Source organism: Lepidochelys olivacea (genome assembly GCF_965140295.1).
Source record: "Lepidochelys olivacea isolate rLepOli2 genome assembly, chromosome: 7".
NCBI classification, from domain to species: Eukaryota; Metazoa; Chordata; order Testudines; family Cheloniidae; genus Lepidochelys; species Lepidochelys olivacea.
Window position 1 is genome coordinate 28,482,047 of NC_140417.1, and position 18,373 is coordinate 28,500,419.

Here is an 18,373-nt window from a genome sequence, read left to right on the forward strand (position 1 = left end):
TGGCAGAGCATTTCACTAGGATTCCCACCCCTCCACCCCGCTTTTTTTACACTTAACAGGATCTTTACTATTGAAAAAATTCCTTATTTCAGTCTAATCAGACAATATTTGCACATTTAGGGAAAACAGAATATATGCTATAAGATTAACTCTTTGATGCCTGAACATAGGATCTCTTAATGCAGCATGTAACCCAAAGAGAATCAATGCTGATAATATAAAACCTGCTGACACAACAAGGGACAGATGCTGCAAAGCCCTTACACAGTTACACAGTGACAATGAGGAGGGAGTAAGGAATTTTCCCACACTTGTGGGCTAGGCAAAAGGGCAGTTCCTGCACAATGGGGCGTGCAGGAAATGCTCCTTCACTACTCCCCTGGGGGTTCTGGCACCCCACAGGGGACAGGGAGGGCAGAATGTAAACAGAGTCATGGTTCCATCCTACCCTCTGCATCATGCTGTCCAGCTGTGTGGTGGGGAAGGGGCCAATGTGCTGCATCCCATGAAAGGGGATAGAAGTGTCCAGTCTCCCTCTCATGCCAGGGAGCTGTAGCAGGTGCTCTGTCTCTTTGAAGCACGCAGCGCTTTTCTGGTGATGTGTATGGGGCAGTGCAACTCTACAGCACCCTCAACACTGGGCTCTGCTTAAAAGGCACAGCTGAGCCCTGAAGGATTATGGACCCAACCTCTACTCATATGAACAGTCCCAGTGGGTGCAATGGGACAACTCATACATATAAGAATTTGCAGGACAGGGCTCTAATATTGGACCTTGTTATGCCATCCATTTTTAGGCAGAACTCATTGAATGCATTGTGGTCTTCTGCTTTAAGGCTGATTGTACAATATGACCCAAGTTCCTCCATTCTGAACTGGGAACCTTTTAGGGCTTGATTCTGCATCTTCACTCATGTGAGCTGACCAATAAATTATGTGTGAGTAAAAGTTAGTAGGCTTTGGCCCTTAGTCCCATCAGAATAAGGCATACAGCTACATCGTCATAAAGACAATACCACATTTTCAGAACAATGTTTTTAAAGCCTTGTTTAAAATGAAGTGTGAATGACTTACCCTACTACTACTATGACAAAATCCAGTAAATTCCATCCGTTTCTAACGTATGCATTGGGGTGTAATAATAATCCATATGCTATAATCTTCAAAAATGTTTCAATTGTAAAAATAATCAGGAAGGCATATTCTACTTTTTCCTGTAAAAGAGGAAAAGAAACAAGTATTAGAATAAAATATGAAGTAATGTAAAAGGTTCTTTCTTTAATTAAAGCTTAATATGGATAATTGAATAATTGCATCATTATTATTATTATTATCACCCAATCAGTATTAGGAAGACACACTGGCTCAAGATAGTCTCTCTCTTTGAATCTAAACAGCCCTTTTATGGCATTTGACATAATATTTAGAACAGTCAATACCACTGGCTATAATTAGATGGGAATTTCCTTGTTCTGACATTGCTTTGGAAACAAAGGTCCAAATTTATGTCCCAATTCTGCAAATTCTTGTGCACATCCTTAACTTTACATATGTGAGTTGTCCCATTAATGCCAGTGGGAATACTCACAGACATAAAGTTAAGCACATGCCTAAGTGTTTGCAGGACTGGGTCCTTAGAGTGCTAATTAAAGAGGTATAACTTAGTTTCCCTTACATTCACCTAAACTCAATTAGAATCCATAAATCCTAACTGGTCCCACTCTATTGATGTGTAAAGGAGTCTGAGTTGCTGTACCTAAGGAGCAGGATGGCATATGTTAAGGTGGCCCTTATCATACTTTAATTTTATACCTTCTTACAACAGCAAGCAAGTTACACATCATATTAGCATAGCACATCAGCAGAATGGATGTAAGTTGGCCTAAACATAATATAAAGGAGTCTACGTTAGTTTAAAGAAAAGGAGTACTTATGGCACCTTAGAGACTAACAAATTTATTTGAGCACAAGCTTTTGTGAGCTACAGCTCACTTCATCGGATGCATTCAGTGGAAAATACAGTGGGGAGATTTATATACATAGACAATACGAAATAATGGGTGTTACCATACACACAGTAACCAGAGTGATCACTTGAGGTGAGCTATTACCAGCAGGAGAGCGGGGGGTGTGGGGGGGGAACCTTTTGTAGTGATAATCAAGGTGGGCCACTTCCAGCAGTTGACAAGAACGTCTGACGAACAGTGGGGTGTGTGGGGGGGGAATAAACATGGGGAAATAGTTTTACTTTGTGTAATGACACATCCACTCCCAGTCTCTATTCAAGCCTAAGTTAATTGTATCCAGTTTGCAAATTAATTCCAATTCAGCAGTCGCTCGCTGGAGTCTGTTTTTGAAGTTTTTTTGTTGAAATACTGCCACTTTTAGGTCTGTAATCAAGTGACCAGAGAGATTGAAGTGTTCTCCAACTGGTTTTTCAATGTTATAATTCTTGACATCTGATTTGTGTCCATTTATTCTTTTACGTAGAGACTGTCCAGTTTGACCAACGTACATGGCGGAGGGGCATTGCTGGCACATGATGGCATATATCACACTGGTAGATGTGCAGGTGAACAAGCCTCTGATATGGCTGATGTGACACCATCATAGGGCCTAATCACATCAGCCACAATATCAGAGGCTCATTCACCTGCACATCTACCAATGTGATATATGCCATCATGTGCCAGCAATGCCCCTCTGCCATGTACATTGGTCAAACTGGACAGTCTCTACGGGTCTCTCTGTCTGTGTGATGCTTTTGCCGGGACCAGAGCAGGAATGCAGGTTAGAACTCCTGTAAAGAGTTAAAAGAAAAGGAGTACTTGTGGCACCTTAGAGACTAACCAATTTATTTGAGCATAAGCTTTCGTGAGCTACAGCTCACTTCATCGGATGTCCTTTTTTTTTTGCGAATACAGACTAACATGGCTGTTACTCTGAAACCTGTAAAGAGTTAGTAAGCAATCTAGTTAGATATGCGTTAGATTCTGTTTTGTTTAAATGGCTGATAAAATATGTTGTGCTGAATGGAATGTATATTCCTGTTTTTGTGTCTTTTTGTAACTTAAGGTTTTGCCTAGAGGGATTCTTTATGTTTTGAATCTGATTACCCTGGAAGGTATTTACCATCCTGATTTTACAGAGGTGATTCTTTTACTTTTTCTTTAATTAAAATTTTTCTTTTAAGAACCTGATTGCTTTTCATTGTTCTTAAGATCCAAGGGTTTGGGTCTGTGTTCACCTATGCAAATTGGTGAGGATTTTTATCAAGCCTTCCTCAGGAAAGGGGGTGTAGTGCTTGGGGGGATTTTGGAGGGGAAGACGTTTCCAAGTGGGCACTTCCCCTGTTATTATTGTTAGACACTTTGGTGGTGGCGGTGTTTAACCTAAGCTGATAAGAATAAGCTTAGGGGGTCTTTCATGCAGGTCCCCAAATCCGTACCCTAGAGCTCAGAGTGGGGAAGGAACCTTGACACAAGGTAAAGGGAAACAAAATCTGAGCAAGGATCTACTTTGTGGAGTTTGGGCTTTTATGAACCTCACAAATTCTTACAGATTTGCAAATATTCCTCCCTCCCCTCACCCCTTAAGTGACCATGATAGTCTCAGGGTTATGTTTTTAGAAGTGTTTCTAGCTTACCTAAAATCTGTTCGATATATTGGAGCTAGAAGAACTCCTTACAATCTAGGCTAGTGTAAGTGGAAGCAGAAACCACCCACAAGTCCTCTCCTGGAGATTCCCTTGTTGGAGGGACTCTGTAGGAGGCATAGAGTCAATTTAAGCAGCTTCCACACCTCCCTTCACACATTTCCTAGTTCAAGTGGCATGTTGGGGCAAGGAAGAAGGGTAGCCCGAGTGTGCTACACTCCAGCTATTCACAGCTGGCAGATGGTCCTTGTGTACCAATGTCAGATGGCTCAAGTTACAACAGTCCTCAGGCTGCTCTAAACACATGCCAGGGCGATAGCAAGCTCTCTTAGAGCTCCCCTACTCTGCTGCATCCAGCACAAGCTGAGTGTAGCAGAGAACTTCAGCCATTGTATTTATTTTGTTTATTCTCCCCCCCCCGCACCCCTGCCCCCACCTCCATTTGTTACCACAATGTCATCTAGTAATGTTTGAGTAGAACATCTAAATGCAAGCTTTTCTAGTAGGTCTTCAATCAGACAAAATAAATTGATTCTTCTCTGCTGGGTTCACAGGTTTTAAAAGAAAACAAGGACTTGAAAACTTGAATCAATAATTATATTAAATCAAGGAGTGGATTCTACGAACCCTTACCCACATGAACAGAACTCATAATCTGACTGTAAACTCACAAATAAATCATACTGAAATAAAAATCAGTTGTACCTAATTCTACATTTATTCTCACACCAGAATTGTTATATTATTTAAACCATAAACTATAGAAAGACCATAAATATTTTTCTGCTCATCCATTTTATATTTTCATAAGCAATGTTGATATGCAAGTTCTAAGTTTCTGTGTGTTTATTCACTAGTTTTTCAAAGCATTTACGTGGACAAAAAATGCTAAATTCATGACATTTTTCATAGTTTTATATTTTCAGAATTTAAGGTTAGAAGGTACCATTTTATCATCTAATCTGATATAATCCTGAATATCGCAGGCCATTAAATGTCACCCAGTTACCTCTATATTGAGCCCATTTGTTTTAGTTAGACTAAAGCATTTCCATTCTCAGAAGACAAACCTGTTGTGTGTTACATGCAAAGAACTGGAGAGACTGAGGTGCCACCAGTACCTTTGCAATGGCAAGGAATTGATTAGGTGAGCTATGCTCAGGTGATCCTAGCAAGTGATCCATTCTCCATGATGCAGAGGAAAATGAAAAAAAAACCATAGTCCCTGCCAACCTGACCTGGGAAATAATTCCTTTCTGATCCCAAATCTGGCACTCAGTTTCAATCTGAGCACATGAGCAAGACACTCCACTCAGATGTCTAAAACAGAGGATTCTCTGTACCATCTCAGAGCACTTGTCTACCCCATCCATTGTTGCATCTCCATCTGTGGCCAATCTCCGATGCTTCAGAGGCAAGTGAAAAAATCAGCCCAGAATACATCTGGCTAATTATGTGTCAGGGAAAAAATTCCTTCCTGACCTCAGCAGACTACTGGCTGAATCATGAGATTTTATTATAGTCATTGTCTTAATGTAGAGCTGCAAGTGTAATGAGCATACTAAAGACAATGCAGAACTTCCTGCTCTCCCCATAGCCCATGAAGAAATGTGATGCTGACAGGCCAGCTCAGGTCAGAGCAAGAGGCCAATTAATTTGTGTGTGGATATCAAAGCAATGTTAAGGGTACTAATTCACTCAAGCAATAATTTAGTTCAAAGGAAATGTGAAAGATATTGTCTTCACTTATCTGTAACTTGTCAATTGCCCTTGATTTACATTATGTATATCCCTGTACTTATTTAACCCTAGATCATAAGTGTAGGAAGCAGCCAATCCGGGGCCAGCTGGCCCATATAAAAAGAGCTGCAGTGCAGAACAGAGTCAGTCACTGCTGGAAGCTCAAGGAGTGAGGACTATGTCTCTAGTCGGCTGAGAGACCTGCGGGACCTTGGACAGAGAAACTGCTGGCAGGGACGGGACAGGGTGGGAGGAGGCAAGAGGGAGCTCCTGGCTGGCTGCTGGGACTGGGTAGTTGAATGCCCTGAGGTAGGGGGCAAAGAAGGTGCTGGGGCTGTGGCCCAGGGAGACGTAGCAGCATTGGGAGAAGTTAGAGTCACAGCAAGAGGCTGCTATCTATAGGGTCCCTGGGTCGGGATCTGGAGACATAGGCAGGCCTGCGTACCCCCCTCTTGCCATTGATGAAGTGGCTGGACTTTTGGACAGTGATACTCTTTCCCCCACACCACTTCCCCGAAGCGGGAAATACAGAGCAACCTAGCCGGAAGACCATCATGAAGAGGACATGGCAGTTCATGAGGCTGAGAGAGAGGCCGCAGACCAGTCAAAGTGATGGTGTCTAAACCACAGATGGGGGCATCAGCCTCCAGGTAATCCCCAGAGTGACCAGCAAGAGGCATCAATCCAGCAGTGAGAGGTGCACCCTGTGAGAGAAGTAAACGAACATGTGGGTTGTAGTGGAGTCAGCCACCTTTCATGAACTCCCCCAAGGCCAGGAGTGGCTCTGCAATGCCCTGCTAACAATTTCTCCCTCAAAGAGCTTCTTACATTCCTCAGAATCTCCTCTTGTGCATTCCCCACCGCTTCGTGGGGGACTGACTTTATTCACATAAACAAAGCTCAAACTCAAAGACCCCAAACACAGTCCATCAGTTTTATCCTCTTGTTGCATCACTCCCAGGCTTTTCCTACCTGTAGACTCAGTAGAGAAACCCCACATCCCAGGTCTTTCTGCTGGCACTCATTCACTCCCAGTAGCCTCTGATTCACCCTTCTCCCAGGCCTTCCAAATCCCCCAATATCAACATCATCCCTGGAGGAGACTTTCTTACTTCTGCAGTTTCCTAAGCTTGCCCCCTTCTCTTCAGCCACCTGCTGCCCTTTATACAGAATTATCTGATCCAACTCAGATGGGCCTCTTTAGTAATCAGGGTTGGCTAGTCCCAGGTCCTCCAGCCCTGAAGGGGCAAGTCACCCTGTTACAGATTCCAAGGCCACAAGGATCCACCACAACCATCTTCTAGCCCAACCCCCATACACAACGGCTGGAGAATTTCTCTTGGAAGCTTGATTAAAGCATATCTCTTGGTATATCTAATCTCATTTTTAAAAACTCTGAGCAATCACTTCCCCTGATAAACTGTTCCAATGTTTAACTGCAATCCTTGCTAAGATATTGCATCTTATTTCAAAGTTGAATTTGTCTAACTTCAGTTTCCAGCCACTGGCTCTTGTTATTCCTCTGTCAGCAAGATTGAAAAGCCCCCACTATAAGATGTCTTTGCCATGTGTAAGTACCTATACACGGTTATCAAGTCACCTCTTAACCTTCTTTTCGATAAGCTAAATAAGTTGATCTCCTTAAGTCTCACACCATAAGGCTTTTTTTCCAGCCCTTGGATCAATTTTGTGTCCATCCTTTGAACTCTCTCTAGTATTTCCACCCCCTTGAAGCATGGACACCAAAATTGGACACAGAATTCTAGTAGGTTTCAGAGTAACAGCCGTGTTAGTCTGTATTCGTAAAAAGAAAAGGAGTACTTGTGGCACCTTAGAGACTAACCAATTTATTAGAGCATAAGCTTTCGTGAGCTACAGCTCACTTCATCAGATGCATATCGTGGAAACTGCAGCAGAGTTTATATATACACTTTATAGACTTTGTATATATAAAGTCTGCTGCAGTTTCCACGATATGCATCTGATGAAGTGAGCTGTAGCTCACGAAAGCTTATGCTCTAATAAATTGGTTAGTCTCTAAGGTGCCACAAGAATTCTAGTAGCGGTCTTACCAATGCTGTGTATAGAGGGCAGATCACTTCCCTACTTCTGGTTGACATTCTCCTTTTTATAAATCCAAGAACTGCATTTGCCCTTTTTGCCCAGCACTACACTAAGAGCTCATGTTAAGGGGATTAACTAGGATGACCCCTAAGTCCTTCTCTGAGTCATTGATTTCCAAATCAGTTTCCCATCCTGTAGAAATAGCCTTCATTGTTTGTTCTCAGATGTATTACCTTACATTTGTCTGTATCAAAACGCACGGTGTTGCATTGTGACCGTTTAACCAGGTGATTTAGCTCACTCTGTAACAGTAATCCTTCCAATCTTTGTGTTCTCTGCAAACTTTATCAGCAAAGATTTTTATATCATCATCTGGATCGTTGATAAAAATATTAAATATCACTGGACCAATCCCTGGGGGAACCCGCTGGAAACCACCTGCTTCGTGATATCTGCCCATTAACAACTGCATTTTGAGACCTGTCAGTGAGCCAGTTACTAATCAATATAATCTGTTCTCTGTTAGTTCCATATCCATTTTTATAATCAAAATGTCATGTGGCACTAAATGAAATGCCTTGGAGAAAGCGAAGTATGCTATATCAGCACAGCTGCCTTTATCAACCAGACCTGTACTCCTGTTAAAAAAAGATAATAGGTTTGTTTAATAAGACTACCTCCCACAGAAGCATGATGACTGGCATTAATTGTATTTTTAGCCTCTAATTCTTTATTGATAGAGTCCCAAATTAACAGTGCCATTATTTTACCCAGAATCAACATCAGGCAAATTGGTGTATTGTTCCCCAGGTCACCCCTTTTATGCTTTTCAAATATTGGATCTAGGTTGGCAGTCCTCCAATACTTTGGAATTTCCCCTGTTTTACAAGATTTGTGAAAAATTAATATTAGTGGTTCAGCGAGTGCCTCAGCTAGTTCCTTAAAGATCTTTGGGTGTACATTACCTGGACATGTGGATTTGTACATGTTTAATTTTAGCAGATGTTGCCTCCCATCCTACTTTCTCACAGATGGTAAACTTTCTATTCCATCCACAACATCATATGAAAAGGCTTACGGATGAAATGCACTATATAAGAACTAGAATAATTAATTATTATTATTATATGGGATGGATACATTCCAAATTCAGAACAGAAATATCTATTAATCATTTCTGCTTTTTCTCCATCACTTTTTAAAATGTTACCATCTGCAACTATCAATGGAGTTTTACCTGACCTAGGTTAGTTTTATTTTTGTTCTTAATGTTTAAAAAATGCCTTCTTGTTGTCTTTAACCTACTGGCCACTGATATTTCATTGATTCCTTTACCTTGCCTGACCAGTCACCTACATCTTTTAACTTGTAATTTATATTCTTTGACATTTACTTCCCTTCTTTTCCATCCTATATATTAGTTTTATTGCTGCTTCCACTTCTCTTTTTAATGTTTATCTTGCCCAGCATAACTTTTTTCATGTTTGTTGAATTGTATTTTGGGGGAATCCAGTAGGATATCCTTAAACTATTCCCAGTTTTTATTAACTCTTCCCACTTTAAATTTACGTTCTCAGTCAGTTATGCCTTCTCTTCACTTTTTTACTATTGAAGAACTAAGTCAATACTACTGAGAAAGAATTAGCTTCTAATGGGACAGTCATTGGGATATCCAGGAACCATTTGATGTAGAGCCTTATTGCCCCTGAGAATCTTGGAAAGGGTGAACCTGCACAGGGACTCCTGAAGGACCCAGGGCAGGATGATGCAGCTGAGGCACGACTCCACCCTTCTCCATGCCACCACCCTGTATTTACCCGGTGTTAGTTCCCTCTATTTACAAAGGCAGAAAGGATGATCTGGCCCAGTGACATTGCAGCACCTGGTGAGGGGGTGTTCAAACAGAGAGTTAAGAAGCAGGTCTGGGCCCAGGAGACTCCACACAGCTGCATCTGCTTGCAACTGAGGTGCAGCTTAAAAGGGAGCTGTACAGTTCAGTCAGGGCAGTCGGTGCAATGGAGCAGGCTTGCACTGGTAGCTCCTGCAGGGATACAACAGGTGTCCTATGCTGCCTGGAGCATATCTTAATACAGAGCTGCAGGCCACCACAGAAGAGACAGCAGAGAACCTGTGAGTGAGGAGGAAGAACCTCCAAACCCCTTTCATTTGAGTATATGTTACAAGTCAATAGCCCGGTCCCCTTTGGGCCTCTGCAGGAGCAGGGGTACAATAGGAAGTACCCAGGGAGCAGGGACTGCTCAGGCTACACACCTGAACTATCAGCCTTAGGGCTCTGGGTTGGAACTAAGTGGAGCCAGAGGGCCCAGGTTCCCCTACTGCCAACTCAAGCTACTTGGTGTTACCACTGATTTTGGACTTAAGCTACTTGGTGCTATCATTACCCTGCAGATTTGAGCCACTAGGCACTTCTGATGATTGCAGACTCAAGTCACTAAGTGGTACTGCCAAACTACAGACTTGAGCCACAAGTGGGTATGGTGAGCTAGAGCGCCACCAACATGGGGACCCCCACATCACACACCTACAGTAGAGGGAGCTGCTTTACTTATACAGCCTTATGAGGCCAACAATGGTTGCAACACAAACTCAGAATTTCTGAAATTGGTTCCTGTAAGGTAAATATAATAGGAAATAATTTTCAAAACATATTTATCATTAACACTGGGTCTTTGAATGTCGCTGCTCTGACTTGCACTGAGGGATGAAGCAGCCTGCAGCTGCTCTAAGACTAAGAGGGAGGGTATCTTAATGTTCTTCTCATGCTTTCACACACACACACACTGCACATGAGGATCCAGCTTCTTATCTTTATCCATTAATCAAGAGGAAATTAGACAATACCACCTGTACAGCTTCCATACTAGACACAGGTTTAAAGCCAAAATCGAATCTAGGGAAACTTGATAATCCTTCTTTGTAACATCCTTCTTTGTAACACCCCTCAAAAATGGAAGATTTAAGACATGGTGATAGTTGGAAAGCTTGTCCATGTCAAGAGATAGTGTCTTGAGCAAAAGACCTAACAATTGCTTCATTAACTATTATTAGTATAATCACTGTTATTACTTTAACAAGAGAAACTTGACACCCAGCCCTCCCTCCCTCTAGGAGGCACTGGTAGTCATCAGAACACCTCTCCGCCTTTTGCCAACCAGTGTGGACATAGATCTAAACCACACTTTGTAACCCATCCATCTTTATAGCCCAAACATCCCAGAGCATAATGACAGATTAAAAAGGAAGTCTGTAGATCTTACCCTTTAGAAGGCACTCAACAGGAATTAATGTGTCAATGAGATAAATGTTTTAGCTGCTTTGCTCTCTGATCACTAAAGACTTGTATAAAACTCCATCTTCTTATCTTGCTGGTATTACAAAGGTCTTCAAATGAATACTTGTGCCATGAGATATGTAAGTGACATTTTAGAAATATGATAAATAAATGAATACATAATCTCTGGGCCACCAAAAGCCATGAGAAAGAGAAACTATGTTGAATAAGAACTGAGATGAGTGTCCTCATTCTACCTAACATCTAGAATCACAAAGAATTGATGACTGTAGATATAAAGAACAACTGGGTCATAAAGAGATTTAAAGGACATATGGGCCATAAATAAACGCATGTTATCTAGGGGCCCAATCTATTCCTACTGAAGTTAATGAGAGTCAGGCTACCGACTATAGTTACAGCAAAACTAGTTCCAGTCTCCTTACCAATGGCCCAGTCCTGCAAAGGTGCCTAGCACTTTGCCAGTGTTGCTCAGTGCCTTGAACCCATTTGCTCAACAGAATGAGATTTAAAAGAATCTTATTTCTTTCCATATTAAACACTGCAGATGCTGTACTGAAGACAAATATATATATAAAATTTCCCTGCATCCTATGTACAAATGTTGTGAAACACAATGGAATTAATTAGGAGGTTTTAAGAGGAAAAACAACATAACCAAACATCAGAGGGGTAGCCCTGTTAGTCTGGATCTGTAAAAGCGGCAAAGAGTCCTGTGGCACCTTATAGACTAACAGATGTATTGGAGCATAGCTTTCGTGGGTGAATACCCGCTTCGTTGGATACATGTGACCAAACAGTATCCCAGAAGTTTCAAGCAACAAAAAAGCAGCAGCTGAACAGGATTGATTAGATACAACATGGTCCTTCAGAGAATGGGAGAGACTAATGAACTCCATTTCAGTATCAACTTAATTTATATCGATCATGTATTACAAAAACAAATGTTACCCTCAGACATCTTTAGCATTTAATTATTTCAGTGAAGACATTAAACCTTCATTTTCTTAGTAGAGAAATGTGTTTGCTTTCTTCTTTTGAGTAAATCAGCTTAGTAGAAACTCAGTTGCGCAGGAAGAAATCTTTTTTTTAACCCAGCCAGATGGTGCACATTAGTCATCATTTATTATCTTTAAATTTTCACAATCTCTGAAGAAAATATGCAAAGCTATTACTATATGCAGTAAAATAATACACTGAAACTCAGAAGAAAATTGTTTCAAACTAAACTTAAGAAGTTTCACAAGAAAATTGTTTCAAAATAAAAAAAATTAGTTTGGAAAATCTTGATTTAACATGTTTGCACTCAAAGAGTTTTCTCAGATTCTCTGCTCCCAGGGCACCTTAGAGCTTAATTAGTTCTGAATTGGGGAAAAAATTGCTTCTGAATTCATCCAGTGACACTTTTTGATATCCATGAAGCAGAATGGGAACTGATTTTGGGATGAAGTGACTCATTAAAGTGAAGTAACCAGGTTCAGCTTTCTGCAGTGCAGACATTTGCAAAGGAAAACAGATGCTGTGGTATGCTTGATTTTTGGATTAATAAATCAATCACATACTTTTAAACTAGTCAGCGACCTTCCACTGCATTGACAATGCATAAGGCCACTCATCTTTTTGATGAATACAGTCCATCATTTCAAATTCTATTTTGTTCACTCTAAGAGAAGAGACAATTATGTTTTGAAGTTCAAAACGTAATAAAGTCATTAGTTTTTTGATATGTGCTTTCAGATCTCTCCAGCCATTTAATTGCTGCATCAGAGCAATACCTGAAAGGGAAAAGGAAAGGGAAACTAGCCATTTCCACACTTGGAACATGATTTTTTTATATTGATAAAAGATGATAAAACTAATTCTCTCAACAGTTGGTGATCAATGTAGAAAATTAAATTAAAAACACTAAAATCTGGGCTTTCCATTTGTGAGAAAGAAAACTGAATTACAGTTTTATTTTGTTTGTTCCTTTCATTCTGTTTAAATACTGTTTACTTCCTGATTTCTATTTAGAGATTGCTCTAAACCAAAACACCATATCTGTACCTCCCCAACAATTTTGGTGAGATACTGTATGTACTGTCTCTTTAGATCTGTAGCAGGAAGCCAGGTAGGAAATGACAGAAGATCTTCAGTGAAACAGAGATAAGCAGAGAAACTTATGGAATGGTTACTTACTTTACAGTGACAGTGGTTCTTTGATATGGACATGAATCCATGGACATGGATTCCATTCTTGATGTGCATGTACCCCATGTGCATGAGATTGAATTATTTTCAGCCCACAGTGTCTGTTGGGCCATGCCTGAACACTAAATGTCCTTGTGCACCTGTGTGACAGGGTATACAAACCCCACACTGGAGAGGAAGGAGTTAAAGAGCTACTTTGGGCCCTGGCAGCCCCATACAGCCACACCTATAAAGCATGTGCGGGCTGGCGCAGTAGCTTAAAAGGAGAGCAAAGCAGCTCGTTAGCAGGCAGCTAGTGGAGGTGAACAGATGTATACTGTTAGTGTCTCAAAGGGAGCACCAAGAGAGTTCCAGCTGCCTGGTGCCCCAGACTGTTGAGAAGCTACCTGACCTGAGAAGGGGAAAAAGACTCTGGAGACTTGCAAGGTCTGGAATTTATCCTTTATTAATTTTGTTTATATGTCTTTGCATAGCCTTTTTGTGTAAGGAGTCTGGTAGGAAGCAACCCAGGGAAGCAGTGGTACAGCACCGTTGTGGGTGCAGAAACTTGGAGCCCACCACATGGTCCTTGAATGGAATCTGGTGAACAGTGTGGGCCCAGGTTTCCCTGTCAACCCCCAGATGGGGCTGAAATTGAAAGCCTACCCAGTTACAGGGGAATATGGACCAGGAAGACCTTATAACCCAGAGGGTCAGGACTCTGGGACCTTGGCCTGGCGGGGCCTGGAACTCTTTGCTTGACAGTGAATCTATCTTTTGTAGGACTCTTTGTATAACCTGAGGGGGTGGACACAATTATTGGCCTGGCTGGAGAGCTGTGTCACTGAAGGGACAGACCACTGTGGCACTGGAGAGACTGTCAGCAAGCGGTCCCAGACTTGGAGAGAGCTGCTACACCACACCTAGCCACAAAGACGCACTCCTGCAATGAGTGTCTCCCTTATCACCCCTCTCCCAAGGGCAGAAAGGGCTGAGCAGGCCCAACTGCCACTAAGTTCCTTCACCAATACAGAATCCAAGAGCAGTAGGACTCTGCACTACTGGGAAAGAAGGATAGGTCATAGGATCTATGTGGTCAACACATCTTGAAGAACCACAGTTACTCTAAGGTAAGTAACCATTCTTTCTTGGAGTGGTGTGGCTTTGGGAGATCGTTCATTGTTTTGACCTCTCAGCACCACTACAAGAGATCCCAGTACCGGCTGGTAATAAAAATATTGAAATCCCTTGAAAGGGAGCTGGTACCTTCTGTCTGCTCAGTTGGATGTGGCCAGTATTAATATTGGTGTATCCCATAGTTCCTTTGCAGACTCCATCAGTCCTTCATTTAATGGCATGGCAAACCTACTGGGCAAAGATGAATGCAAGACACCCAGGAGCTTGTGGGACTTCTCTTGCACCACTGCACTAGTGGTATATCCAGAGTTTCTACCATGCATTTGCTCAGGCCCTGCAATGCCTTAAAATCATCCACTGAGGCAAGTGTAGAGGGGCTTACTGCCTCACCAGGACAGGATGAAGATATTGCAGCAGTGACCTGTTCTTTCTCTTGTGATTGTTCTTTCCTCCTGTCTTTTCAGGATCTGAGGCTGCAGTAATTGACCTGGCTAGGGTGATCTATACTGCTGCTTTGGTGAGGGAGACCTAGTCCTGGAAGCAGCAGATGATGCAGGCTTGCATGAATATGGCAGCACACCCCAGAGCATCCAGTAGGCCAAGGGTTGTTTGGGATACAGTCCTGGCGGTTCCAGGTGGGATATCCCTTACAAGTCCCAAGTCTTTTCCTGCTACCCCTTTTAGAATCCCACTTAGAGCTTCTTTCAGGCTCCCACTGTGGAACTTATAAGGAACATCCAGCTTGGAACCCCCTATGTATTCCTTACTTGAGGACTTGTATCCCAAATAACCCTTGGCCTACTGGATGCTCTGGGGTGTGCTGCCATATTCACGCAAGGAGCTACCCCAGGAGGGGAAGGAGGGTGAGTAGGAGATGACTCCCTGCTGTGCCTAGATGGGAATGAGGAGAAGCAATACATTTCCTCCAAGAGAGGGGCATTCCCTCAGGAGATGAAATTGGCCCTGGAGATAGCTCCTTGACTTGACACACCAACATTTCAATAGTTGATGGCTTAGATATCACCACCCTCAACCTCTCTAGGAGATGTGACTCTGGTACCAGGCTCCAGTTAAATCACTCAGTAGTGTACGCTCTGGGTACCAAAACGGCTGGTACCAATGTACTGTATACTAAGGAACACAGCTCTGAAGTGACTGGCATGGTGGTGGTAGGTACCAAGGCACCCAGTTCTGAGGTAGGTAATGTAAGTTTCAATATCAACACAAACACTGTCTGTAAGGCTTACTGGGTGCTGCTGGTGTTCTCTTAGTAGTCAGTACCGGGGCACCTGAGGGGCCTTCTTGGGATTTTGCTCCTTTGGAGGCTGAGCCTGAGATGAGTCAAAAATGTGATGACTCTTTTGTGTTCACTTGCTGGACACTGGAGAAGGTGACCTGAACCTTGACTCATCTGTGGAGCAGAGCTCCTTTCTGCTCCTGTCAGAGGACATCAATGCCGGAATATAGGCAGATGACTAGGGCTTCTTAGCAGAGGTGGCCTGTGAGCTTAGGGTAGGATCTCAGCTCACCCTCACCCAGAGAGTCCTTCCTTTGGTGTCCAAGGAGGGTTGCATTGAGCTGTCAAGAAGGAACTTCTTTAGGCAGCCTTCTTTAGCTTTATGACTTTCCTTAGAAAAAGGAGTGACAAGGAACATCGCTCTGGGATATGTCCTTCTCCTCAGCAGAACAGAGGAGTGCCCATCTCTTTGGACACTAGCAGTGCCCATCATTTATCAGCATTGAAGCTTCACGTGAGGGGCAGGTTTTGAACCCTGCAGATTTAGCTTCTGCCACATTACTAATGCCCCTTCACAGTGGCTTGATTTTGCCTCATACTGAAACTTAAGTAAGAAAAAACTTGTATATTTCTTTTTAGCGAATGGGCAATAGCTATCTAACTAACAGTAACATACTGTTCAGAGAAGACAGTGGCCACTGAAGGAGTTCTGTGTTGCTGCCACAGATGGCAAGAAAGAAATTAGATGGTTCGGTGCAAAGACATTTCGAATGCAGGCATAACCCTAACATGCACTGCTGGCCCAAAGGAATCTGATCTTGTGCACATGGGGCACGTGCAAACCAAGAGTGGAATCCACATGAACAATCATGTGAAGAATAATTTTTCCTCATTCTAAGATCCTTGTTTAGTGGAAGCAGAAAGTAAGTCTTGTAATTCTTTAGTGTTGTCACATGATTTGTCCAAAACATCGCAGCTCAAGTTTGACTCTAATTACTTTTAAATTTGCTGTACATTTTATGTCACTAACATTCCATAATACAGTTTTCAATAAATGTGTATCATGGATGATACCAAATTATTTCACAGGAAGTGAATTCACATTCCTTACAGTAGTGCAGAAAAAATTATTACAGAAAAGTCATTAACACACTGTAGCACACTAAACATAAATGAGAAGTTTAATTTGAGCAGGTATGAACCATGAATTTACAATCAAACAATCAGGTCCATTTCAAAGGAAAGGCTGCTCAGTAGGACATGTGTCAAACAAAGACTGGATATAGCAAATGAACAATGGATGTGTAAGCTAAGTACTGAACAGGAATTAAAGCCTGATCCTGCACCAATAAAATCAGTGAGAATTGGATTGGGCCCTAAATTCCCTTCCTGACCAAAGCAGTCTGAATTAGCATCTGGAAGAACTTATTGTGTCACTCAAACAATATCTCATTTGTCAAAGACAGTTTTTAGATATTTAACTGAGATGCAGTAACAAGTCTCTATGCTTTCATCTCACAGAAATCCTGACACACTCTCTGGATGTAACTATGATAGCCAGAGAAAGATGAATAAGATTACCTTGTAGCACTGTGATTGCTTTTCTTCATTATTCCCTGTAGCAGCTACCTCTAAGTAAGTTGTAGACCTTTGTGAAGAACAGAGCTAAGGGTCTATATGTTTTTTAAATTATTTCACTTTAATGTGTTTTGTACATTATTATATTTTGAAAATAACACATTTATGAATACATAATTAGGCACCCAAATTCTACCTGTAAAATAAACATTGAATAAGCAAACAAGTACATTTTGTATCTGTTACATTTACATAACCAAAATGGATACTTGCATGTGTTTATGCCTGTTTTGTGCACACAAATGGATCACTTGCTATAAATGCATCTCCCTGTTTTCCATCTGTAGTATTATTAGGCAAAATCCCAAAGTCCTAAATAAATGTTCACTCATTCCTTACTTAAGCAAAACTCTCCCTGAAGTCATTGGGAGCTTTGAGCAAGGACTGTTGTGATAGATAACTGGGCCTATACATTTACCATAATTGTAAGCTCAAAAGTAAAAAGTGAGTCACAATGACGTTTACATAAAATTTCTTCAGAAAAGATGTAAGGAGACAATGTATTTAAACAGTGAGAGTTTTACTGATACCACTCAAGGACTGTGTTAAGATTATGACAGATAAACAAGAGGACCAGAGGATCAGAAATCAATGAACCAGAATTAATGTGTCAGAAATTTAGCCCTATTGGTGGACAAAATAAGGAGAGGATGGACTATTCCACCCAACACTCCCTTTTGGGGTTCTTAAAAAGAAAAGACTTTTAGGAAAAATTAGTAGAAGAAGCAGCTGTCTGCCAAAAACTCTTGCAGAGAGTGTTATCATCATGGCTGCCACTCCCATGTCTCTTGGGATCCCAAACTTCCTGTGTTCTAATCTTGAGAGATGCCCTGACCAGACCAGGTTAGAGAGAGGGACCCAGATGGCACCACCACCTCCACCGGTTCCAGCTGAATTCCAAACACCATCTGGGATGTGAGACTTTGTTTCTCTCCTCTCCGTCCCCCGCCATGTCCTTTTCCTTCCACATCTTACTTAGTCTTTTTTCCCCTTTTGCCTTCTAATAAGAGCCTGACTTAGCCAGCCAAAACTGCATATTTTGCAACACTATTGTGAACCTGTGACCAGAGAGCCAATTAAAACCAAAACCCTAAACAGCCCAATGCTAGGTCAAATTTGCCAGGTCCCAAAGTGGCTGATAAGACCGGATACTGGGCCTGTGTTTTTCCAGGCGTGAGGTTACAAGTGAAAGTCAACAACAGAGAGAGAAGCTGCATTTTCTTTCTTTGCTATTTTTTTCTCTCTCCTTTGTGTGTGTTTGATTTGTTTTGTATTCTTAGGAAATGGGATCACACTTTAATAACACCAGTTCCAGCCTGTTTCAACTAACCTTTTCTTTTCCCAAAAAAGGACAGTTATTACCATTTGAATGCCATGTAAAGGACTGTAAAACAAGGGGGGCCAGGGGAGAGTTCCTTCT

The 18,373-nt window shown here is 41.8% G+C and overlaps 1 protein-coding gene across 1 annotated transcript in view; it reads right to left on the reverse strand.

Annotated features, from left to right (window-relative positions):
• The window catches only part of CACNA1D (calcium voltage-gated channel subunit alpha1 D), a 324,758-nt gene that overhangs the window by 189,652 nt on the left and 116,733 nt on the right, over nucleotides 1-18,373 (reverse strand). The window contains exon 4 of the mRNA XM_084634450.1: nucleotides 1,075-1,214. Coding sequence (XP_084490576.1) covers nucleotides 1,075-1,214 — 140 coding nt within the window. The remainder of the gene's footprint in view (nucleotides 1-1,074; nucleotides 1,215-18,373) is intronic.